At 53.5% G+C, this 10,714-nt stretch overlaps 1 protein-coding gene across 1 annotated transcript in view; it reads left to right on the top strand.

Moving 5' to 3' along the window:
- Positions 1-8,557: 8,557 nt before the first annotated feature.
- MLXIPL (MLX interacting protein like) overlaps positions 8,558-10,714 on the top strand; it is a 20,184-nt gene continuing 18,027 nt past the window's right edge. The window contains exon 1 of the mRNA XM_004705625.2: positions 8,558-8,856. Coding sequence (XP_004705682.1) covers positions 8,558-8,856 — 299 coding nt within the window. The remainder of the gene's footprint in view (positions 8,857-10,714) is intronic.

The raw sequence follows: 10,714 nt of genomic DNA, 5'->3' as shown, positions 1-10,714 counted from the left end.
GATGACAGCGTGTCAGCCTCTGGTGTTTGGCACTTTTTCTCTGTGTGTGACATGTCTGCGTACTGAAGTAACAGACACAAGGGAATAAAAGTGCAATATCTCATCACAAGTACAATGAGTTTTATAAAATGAACAGATAAACATGACCGGCAGAGTTCTAATTGTACCCATGGAGTACGCTGTGGCACAGATGAACGCTAAAAAACAGTAAGGAATGCAAATCTGTGACTTCCACCGTATAGAGAACCCTGATTATCAGTGCCATTTTAATGGTCCGCCCAAGTCAACGGAAAATTACGTATCGGTTCTGCGGAGAACCAGTGCGAACCGGCTGAATTCCAGCACGGTTCCGACTCACCGCACCCGGAGGAGGAGCGCAGGGCGGCCCTTGGTTTTAGGAGTGGGTGTCGATGGAACAGGTGGTCGGCATTGCCTGCGCTGGGCTCCCAGCTCTCCCCTGACCCCTGGAACCGTCAGCTCTGCCCACATCCGTGTCTGCAGGGCAGGCCAATTGCCCGCCCTTGTAGGGAAGGTGACTGGGGCCTAGGAGATGTCAGTGCTCCCTAAGAGCCCCTGGAACACGTGGTCCCTTCCCAGAGCCTCCGTTTCCTCTTATGTAACAGGGCAGTGAAAATACCCGCGCTCACACACACTCAGTGGAGAGCATCACCAGGCCAGTGGGGTGATGCACAGCACCACTTGCCGGGAAGTGTTTCATTGAGATACAAGTCAGATATTATAAAACTCACCCTCGTAGAGCGTACAATTCAGTTGTTCTCGCCATTATCTCATTCCATCACATTGCCACCACCCCCAAAAGGAACCCCGCCCCCACTAGAGCTCTCTCACTCCCTTACTCCCACCAGGAACCCTGATGGTATCGTGGGTTACACGCTGAATTGCTAACCACAAGGTCAGTGGTTCGAACCCGCCAGCTGCTCTGTAGGAGAAATCTGAGGCTGTTCTGGTAAAGATTGAAAGTCTCATGTAATTATTAAAGTTGCTGCGTGTGTTTTTCTCTCAAGAACAGACTCGCTTTGTTTTCCTGCAGTTACAGTTGTATTTTTCTTTTTGTCGTCAAACATAAGGTACCAAGTATGCTGCCATGAATTGTTTTGGGGAAAAGAAAGAAAGAAAGATTTAAAGTCCTGGAAACTGGAAGGGGCAGTTGTACTCTGTCCTCTGCGATGGACTTAGCATCTTCTCCCGAGGAGCGCTGGTGGCCTTGAGAGCCTCAGTCTAGCAGCCCAGTGCTACCCCGCAGCCCCCCAGACCTCCTGCCTCCAACCCCAGGCCGCCACTAATTTACTTTCTAGCTCTCTAGACGTTGAAAGGGGCCTCATACTGGCATGCCTGTATCTTTAACTTTAGAAGACATCACAGTTAAATGCCTAACCCTCGTGGCCTGGTGGGTTAAGTGCTGGGCTGCTAACCGAAAGGCCAGCCATTCTGTAGGACAAAGATGAGGCTGTGCGCCCTCCCGAAAAGATGTCCAGCCTCGGAAAACCCGGGGAGCAGTTCGACTCTGCCCCGTAGGGTCATTATGAGTTGGAACCGACTCAAAGGCAGTGGGCATTGGGACAAGCACATAATATGCACACAGGAAATCTATGAATGTGGGGCTGGGGAGAGACAGACAGACACGGGAGGGGGACACCATAGATGGATAGATACAGACTCCTCTCCGCTAGTGGAAGGGAAATGGCCAATAGGGAGACTCTTCATGCTTTCAGGGCCTTTGCCCTCTAGTGGTCAAGAGAGGCATGTACACCATTCTCTGTGAATGTCATTCTGACCGGGAGAAACTGCCCCTGTGGGCTTCTGAGATTGTAACTCTTTACAAGAGTAGAAAGCCTCATCTGCTTCCCATGAGACTGGTGGTTTCGAACTGCTGACCTTACGGTGAGCGGCCTACTGTGTAACCACTACTCCACCGAGGCTCTTTGTGAATGTGCAGAGGAATGAAATAAGTGCCGAGGTGACACCAGGGCAGCCGGGCTGGTGGTGGTGGTGGTGGTGGCGCGGACGGGACTCTGAGAGATACTGTCCTAGAACCCAGGACAGGTATCCTGGAGGAGGTGGCCTTGGGGCTGAGCCTTCAAGGCTGGACTAGGGTCATGGATCATCTGACCTTACTGATTCAGTCTGTGTGCTGAGCAAATAATCGGAGATGCCGGCCTACGGCCGGACGGGCGTAAAGACAAAAGCAGCATCAAGATCGGAGGAAGGGTCCTTGACAACCTGCGATTCCCAGAGGACACCGCCATGAGTGCTTGAAGCCCCTGCTGGTGAAGATCGAGATGGCAGCCCTCAGTCTAGATTTGCAACTCAACTCAAGGAAACCCAAGTCCTCACCGCCGGGCCCACGGACAACATCACCATCAATGGGGAAAGACATTTGTCAAGGGTCTCCTTTTACGTCACTCCACAGCCAACCCTCGTGGAAGGAGCAGTCAAGAGCCCAACGACGCACGGATTGTATTGGTCAAATCTGCTGCGCAAGACCTTTCTGAAGTGTTCACGAACAGAGGACACCGGGAGGACTCGGGTGCGCCTGATTCGCGCCATGGTATTTCCGATCTCTCGTATGCCCGTGAAAGCTGGACAGCGAGTAGGGAAGACCAGAGGAGAACCGATGCCTTTGGAGCGTGGTGTTGGAGAGGGATATTAGCAGGACTGTGGGGGGGGCCAGAGGAACAAGTCAATCTGTCTTAGAGGAAGTACAGCCAGAAGGCTTCTTAGAAGCAAGGATGGCAAGACTTCGTCTCACGTGTGTTGAGCGTGTTCTCAGGAGGAACTTGTCCCTGTAGAAGGACAGCATGCTTAGTAAATACAAAGAAGACCGCCCAGTAAAATGGATGGGCATAGTGGCGGCAATCGTGGGCGCACGCGTAACCCCTGCGAAGGTGGCACAGGACGGTGGGAGCAGTGTTGTACTCGTTTGTGCACAGGGTTGCTATGAGCCAGAGCCAGTTGCTATGGCACCTCAGAACAGCAGTTGCTCTGGTTGTTGGAGGGGCATTCCTGGTGAGGGCTCCTGAGAGCCAAGTCTAGAGGTGGGGAGGGGGTGGTGGTGGGTGAGTGGATGGGGATGAGGGCAGGTGAGGTCCTAGGGGACAAGTCGGAGTTGGTCCTGCATCTTTACGGGCTGGGAACTAGACGAGTCTGTAGAGAAGCTGTAAACACAGATGGTGGTCCATAGAGGCCCAATGGGAAAAGGAGTTAGAGGTGAACCAAGCCTGTACCATCATCTGGGAGCCCGCAGCCAGCTGTGCCCAGGGCCCAGCTCTCCAGTCTGTCCCTGCCTCTGCCCCCAGCCCCAGCCCCAGCCCCTCACAGCTTCAGCCCTGAGAAATGCAGAAACCTGGACTTCAGAGTCAGCCTGGCTCTGCCTCGTCTTGGCTGGGGCCCCTTGATTAAATGCTTAGCCTCTCAGCCTGTTTCTTCAGCTGTTTATGACTCTTTACATCCCCGTGTACAACAGAACGAAATGTCCTGACATTTGCAGCATTTTTTTTTTCTCATTTTGAGCTCAGCAAAACAAAGGTCCCCCCAAAGCTTTGCTACAATGTCATTAAGGGTCATCTCTACTTTGAGGAAGCAGCTCTGCCCCAGTCGTATTTTAAATGCCTTCCATCCTGAGGGATTCATCTTCTGGCACTATATCAATGTTCCTCCACTATCCATAAGGTTTTCGATGCCCCTGCCCCCCTGCCTTCTTTCCCTCCAGAAGTAGGTCTCCAGTCTTTCTTCTCAGTCTGCGTCAGTTTGCAAGCTCTGCTGACCCATGTCTACCACGGGGGGGGGGGTGTCCTGCAAGCATTTGAAGTACCAGTGACACAGCTTCCAGCATCACAGCAACACATCACCTGTCACAGAAAGACAAACCGACAGGCCAGTGGTGGTAGTTACATCATCTGTTGTCAACTTGAGACTATTAAGAGTGAAGGGGTGGGGTTTAGCCTGTCAGTCAGGTTGCAGCTTGATGACCCCATTTGGAGGCGCTAAGGAGATAAATAGCTCACTGGAAGGGGGACGCACACTCACTCCCTGGGAGACATTCTGCTGACAAAATACATGGAGCTATGCTAGAGCCCTGGAGCTGGAGGAACCACATAGAGACCCCTGCCAGTGCTGAGCTGCTTACACCACCCCTGGATCCACAAGACTTTCCACCCATTGGCCTTTGATCTTCCTGCATTTGGCATCATTGCATATGTGTTGCATGAGTCTGGAGAGGAATTTATAGATTGGTATCAGAATTTGGGACTAATATCGGACTTATGGACTCAATCTGGACTGGGCTGGGATGTTTTCTCAATATACAATTGCCCTTTTATATAAAGCTCTTTCTTATACACATATGAGTGTCTATGAGTTTGTTTCTCTCGTCTACCCGGACTAACACACCAGCGGTGGTCACAATGACTAACCAAAGCCAATTGTTAAAATATCGGAAATTGTGAGAGTTACTGTTTAAATTATTTGTAGCTTGGCATCAACCTTGGAAATTGAAAAGTGCTAAAGACAGGGACAATTTTTCTTTGAACTTCCACAGGAAGCTCGTTGTTAAACATTTACCAACATGAGTTATGGATTCTGGTTCAGTTCTTGGTTTCAGTAACAGGAGAACTTACTACATTGTACAAATGAAATGAATGTCATGAAAGAACATATATTGTATGATTCCACTTCTTGCAAAGTATCTAGGCTAGACAAGTGTAGAGAGATCATCCAAGCGTAAGAAGGCGACGTGCAGTGAATTATTGATGATTCTTCTAGTCATAGCTAGTCTCTGTTATTCCCACAAAATGACCTCTCCCTGATGGCCCTGGGTCAGAAGTCGGGGGAAGATACTGATTGGATTATATGGTTCGGCGGTGAGTGATTGTTAACAGGGTTAAATGTGAGTACCATCTTGCTCAGTATAAAAGGAGCCACTTCTGAAGCAGGAAGTGAGGTAGAGTTTACTACCAGCAGGAGAGACGAGCCAGAGTAGAGCATGTCGTTTGGACCCAGAGATCCCTGTGCATTGACCCTCCTTGATCAAGGAGACGGTATGACACTGGAGGAGAGTCAGAGGAGCAGCACCACCAAGAGCCAGAGAAGGAGACAGAGCTCTGAACTTCTCAGCACACAGAGCAAATGAAGCTGAGTGCTTTTGGTCAGGAGGCTGGCTTGTGGAATGGGGTGCCTCCGGGCACTTAATTGGGGGAGCTACGTCTGACGACCCAGTGAACTGGAGCTAAGTGCCTTTGGGTTGAGGACTACAGGCTTCGCAGCAGCCCTAACAATTTTGTCATATCTTCCAAGCAGAGCAAAGGCCAGGCCAGGAGACTGAGGGCCAGAGAGAGGCCTGCCTGTAGGCAAGGCAGACGCGACAATCCTAAGTGAATAACTGTCTCGAATGGTTCTTACCTCAATATTCACCTGTTAACTTCCTAATAAACTCCCTAATTGTGCACATTTTCTGTGAGCTCTGTGTGGTCCTTGCGACAAGTTCTCAAACCTAACTAGAAACTAGAGTGCTGTAGGAGACAGGATACCTGGGGCTTCCAAAAGTACGTGGAACAGTGGCATGAAAAGAAGATGGAACTTTTGAAAGTTCCTTTGAAGGTTACCAGGAGCAGATTTCATGTTCCTAGAATCCACAGTCGGTGCCCATGGAAGCAACAGTCAAGAGCAGAAAGTGGCATATTGCATTGGGCAAATCTTCCTGAGACCTCTTTGAAATGTGGAGGAGTAAGGATACCACCTTGAGGACTAAGGGGCCCCTGACCCCACCCATGGCGTTTTTAATCACCTTACATGCGTGTGAAAGTTGGGCATTGGATAAGGAAGACCAAAGGAGAATCTGTGTGTGAATTGTGGGGTTGGAGAGTATTGAAAATACCATGGCCAGCCAGAAGAACAAACATCTCTCTCTTGGAAGAAGTACAGCCAGAATGCTCCTTAGAAGCAGAGAAGGTAAGAGACATGGGATCAAGGAGAGACCAGTCTCTGGAGAAGGACATCATGCTTGCTGAAGTGCAAGGGCAGTGAAAAAGAGGAAGACCTTTGGCCAGATGGACTGACACCGTGGCGACCAGCAGAGGCTCGGGCAGAGGAATGGACAATTGTGAGGATGGCACAGGCCTGGGCAGTGTCCCGTTCTGTTGTCCATTGGGTGGCGATGAGTTAGAGATCTAACAACAGCAGGAGCAGATAGGGAGGAAAGGAAAAGGGGATTCGAGGGTTGGGGATACTGAGCTCCCGTTCGAGGTGATGGGGAAATGGAGAAACGGATAATAGCAAGGTTGACCAATAGGATAAGCATAGGTAAGGCAAATGATCTGTTAGACATTTAGTTTACCACCACACCACCATTAAGACTATATGTGGGATGCTCACCACAAGGCCAGCAGTTTGAAACCGCCAGCCACTCTGTGGGAGAAAGAGGAGGCTTCCAACTCCTGTAAAGTGTTACACTGTCAGAAACTAATAGGAGTAGTTCTATGCTCGCCTGTGGCGTTGCTCTGCATTGATGGCAGTGAGTGGGAGACCATGGGGGTGGTGTGTGTGTGTGTGTGTGTGTGTGTGTGTGTGTGTGTATGGAATGAGTCTGTAGGTGAATGAATAAACGATACATATATAATTTGGGCACAATACTTGGAACATAGAAGGTCCCCCCAAAGGGGCATGCAGATGTGTTTGGAGGAAGCAGAAGTTCAAGACACCAGCAAAGTTGGGGGTCTCAGAAGTTTTCTTTTTCTGTCATTTTGTCATCTTTCACAAAGAAAACATTGAAGATGCCATCATGGGAGATACCAGGATTTGTGGATTTCCTTACATTTTTGGGGTACAATTAGATGCTGCTTTGTTTTGAACTACACAAGGGAAGGCTGCTGTTCTTGGGGCTCCCTGGGGCATGGCCAGGCCTTGAGGATGGCAAAAATGGGGTGCAGACAACTCTTGGGCAACTGCTAGCAGGAGAAGTTGGAGGGGGCAGAGTGGGGTTGCCAATTTTACCTGTAGTCCTCCCATCCCCTTCAGGCCCAGCTCAGGGGGAAATATCTGAAAGGCCCCAAAGTCCCTGAGACTTTCTCCTGGGAACAGGAGGCCCAGAGAAGAGCATGGTACGGTGAGCTGGGGCACACAGGGAGCGGAGTTAGAGACAGAGGTGGTTCAAGTTGTAGGGCACTAGGAACTTTTAGAAGTCAAGCTATTTTTACAGGTGAAGAGGCAGGTCCTGATGAAGAACCTTACCTAAGGTCTTTCATGAAACTAGTGGCCGAACAAGGATCCGTTTAGGTCACTGCCTAAGCCAGGACCCCTGCAGCTAGAGCCTCTGCAGTGCTGGAGAGAGGGAGAGGAGGTTCCTCACCTGGCCCTTTCACACCTGTTGTCTGCATCCTAGACAACGCCAAGGGAGGTTGGTACTTGCCACCAACCCTCCCCTGCTCCCTAGCAGAGGCAGCCCTGGATGAAGTCTGGGGACCTCCACCCAATCCTGGCTTTGTTGTGGTGACCCCCAACCATAACATGATTTTGGTTGCTACTTCATCACTCATTTTGCTACTGTATGAATTGTCATGGAAATATCTGATATACAGGATGTATTTTCATGGTTTACAAATTGAACATCATTAAAGCATAGTGATGAATCACAAAAACAAGATGTCATTCTATATTGTGAAATATTTATTTCTAATGACAAATCAATGAAATGTTATCTTGAAGCCTGGGTAACAAACAGTCTTCACACCGAGTCCTCCTAGGTGGGCGTATCTGCATGTGGGTGGATCCGGAGACGATAGAGGAGAGATGTCTCTGTTCCTAAGACCATTGGAAATGTGTTTTCTGATGGTCTTAGGCAACCCCTGTGAAAGGGTCGTTCGACCCCCAAAGGGGTCGAGACCCACAGGTTGAGAACCGCTGCCCTAGCTCCTTAGTGTGTCTCCCCTCCCTGAGGCACACCCCTGCAATGGGACAGCACCTCACTAGTCACTGAGGATTAGTTAAGGCTCCAGTGAGGTGACAGGTGTAAAGGCATCAGACGGAATAGCCTGGTTTCTGTCCCCTGGGTATGAAGCAAAACAGGAGGTGGACCTCAGGGCAGTAGGAGGGGCAGGTTCACAGCTCGCAGCTCCCGGCCACACAGCAGCTGCCTTGGGGCTGTCCCAGGAAAGGTGGCTAAAGCCTCCCCCGCCCCGCGCCACCTCAGGCTTCCCTCGGGATCTCCTCGGAGTCGATCTAGTGATGCTCGCAAGAGTGTCCAGTTCTGGGACCTCCTCGTGCGTCAGTCTCTTTACCGCTATTGCACCGCTGTTCCAAGCAAGAGAGGTATGGCCTTGCAAACCACCCAACCGCGGCGCTGGGCTCATTTTATATATACCTGGCAGGTGCCTTACCTTCACGCTGGCCGCGACCCGTCCCCGCCCACGCGCCAGGGCACGGGGGTCCCGCCCACCAGGCTGGCCTATCGGGGCAGAGGGGGCGTGGTCATGCGAATGAGGCCAGGCCAGTCTCGAACGCGGCGTGGGCCACTTAGTTGAACTCGGGCGCGGCAGCGGCAGCGATGGCTTCGGCCCCGGCGCTGGCAGGTCTGGCCGCGGACTTGCACGGCCCACGGCTCGGCCCGAGCCCGGACTCGGACTCGGACACCGACTCGGAGGAGCCGAGCCTCCGGCGCAGCGCGAGCGGGCTGCTCCGCTCGCAGGTCATCCACAGCGGTCACTTCATGGTGTCGTCGCCGCACCGAGACTCGCTGACCCGGCGGCGCGCCCAGGAGGGGCCCGTGGGGTTCGGCAACTTCGGGCCGCGCAGCATCGACCCCACACTCACCCGCCTCTTCGAGTGCATGAGCCTGGCCTACAGGTGAGGGTACCTAGGGGGTCCTACCTTCTCGGCCCTTGGTGGCCCGTCGGGGCGCTGGGGGTCCCGGAGCGCAGGACGCTGGCTGCCCCAGGAGACCTCGGCCACGCTCTGGTCACCCCTCCTCCTCGACCCCCAGCGTCCGGGGACCTGGCCCAGTCCCTTTCTTCACCACTCTCACCCCCGGCGTGGGCCACCTGCCCTCCCCGGCGGCCACCGCCCACCATAGTTGCACGGAGGTCACTGGCCCCCAAAGGAATGCCAGGCTGCCCCTCGCTCTCCCAGCCCCCTAGGTCATCTTGAGCCAACCACACCCCCCACTCAGGAACCACTCCTGGCTCCCTGTGGCGCCGGCCAAAGCCTCCACTCACTTCATCCCACGTTGACCGAAACGGGCCCCAGCCTCAATGGCCCAGACACCCTTCTGCGTGAGTTTAGGTCAAAGGTGGCCAAAGGAGGGTGCCCCTGCCAGCCCGAGGGTCGCAGCTCGCCAACGCGCCTGCTTGGGCCGGCAGAGGGTGCTGCAGGCCGCGTCAGGCTGGGCTTGGGCTTGGGGTCCGGGCCTGGTTTGAGAAGCTGGGTGCCTAACACAGCCTGGGGCCCTGTGCCCGGTGCCTCCGCCGAGACGCGCGCCCTGCTCGACCCCCGCTGCACCCTGGCAAACCTAGGAGCATGCAAACCAGTGTCCTGGCCCAGTGCCCTAGAGCAAAGTTCCCAGGAACACAGGGGCCGGATCAATTATCAACCGAACTGTAGAGGAGAAAGGGGGACCGGCCGGCCTTGATCTTTTCTCTGTGCAAATACACTTTTTTTTGTCCCTTGGCACCTCCTCCCTTCCTAGAACGTCTGTCTTAGACACCACCTGCGACCTCGGAGGTGCAGGAGTTGGTGGGGGACTACAGCAGAGGTGGGGGGTGCGGATTGTCAGGGAATGTTGCTCACCCCACCCCTCGCCTGTCTGCAGAGCCTTGACTCATTGGCTGGAGGCGTTGTAACCTTGGCCCGCAAGCTCTGGCCCCGGCCCAGGTCATGTTGCAACCGGATAGTCCAGGCTCCGGAGCCCTGTTCAAATTCCTGTCCCCCTGCCCCCCTCCCCCCAGGTCCCCACAGGATCACGGGACCGCCTCCAGGCCATTTCAGGTCCTGGGTTGCTGGTACATTGGATATGGAAACCCCTCCGGCCAGGCTTCCCCTGGGTCTCCCCATTTCCCACTCACCCCCTGCCTTGGGCGTCCTATGTGACATTACACATAGCTCTCACCTTGGACAGAGTTGCCCCTCACCCACCAGCCTGGGGATGACTGCGGAGAGAGGTCTGGGGGAGTTGGCACAATAGAAGACAGAGCATACCCCAAGACCTGCTTCTCCGAGAGGCTGTTGGCCAGCTGAGTTCAAGAGAGCTGTTTCTACCCAGGCACTCAGAATATGAGGGGGAGGCTGAGCCCCAGGGATGGCAAGGACTCTGGTGTCAGTGCTGCCCAAGGAGACCCCAATGGGAGAGTGTTAAGACTCCAAACACCCCAAGGATGCGGGTCCCTAGAGGAGAACGGATGTTGGCAGCTAGGCTGTCCCAGGAAGTGTCTAGAATGTGGGGGAGGCACTGTCCTTCCTAAGCAGGGAGGATGCCAGCACGGCCTGTTGCTGTGGGTAGAGGGGGGTGCGGGGGAGCCGAACTCGGAGTTCCAACCGCTGGAGTTCCAACGGCTTCCCCAGCCCATTCCTGAGACACCCAGGCTGACTTCCTGTTGGTCCTAAGAAGCTCTTGAACCTGGCTCCAGGCTTTCCTCTGGGCCTTGGCTGTTGCCCATGTGTCCCTAAGCTCTGCCCAGGCCACACATGGCAACGGGAGCCATACCCCATA

Source organism: Echinops telfairi, unplaced genomic scaffold, assembly GCF_000313985.2.
Source record: "Echinops telfairi isolate 266 unplaced genomic scaffold, ASM31398v2 ScPeMD7_5;HRSCAF=22, whole genome shotgun sequence".
NCBI lineage: Eukaryota > Metazoa > Chordata > Mammalia > Afrosoricida > Tenrecidae > Echinops > Echinops telfairi.
The sequence above is the reverse complement of the archived record's forward strand: the minus strand, read 5'-3'. Positions and strand labels throughout refer to the sequence as shown.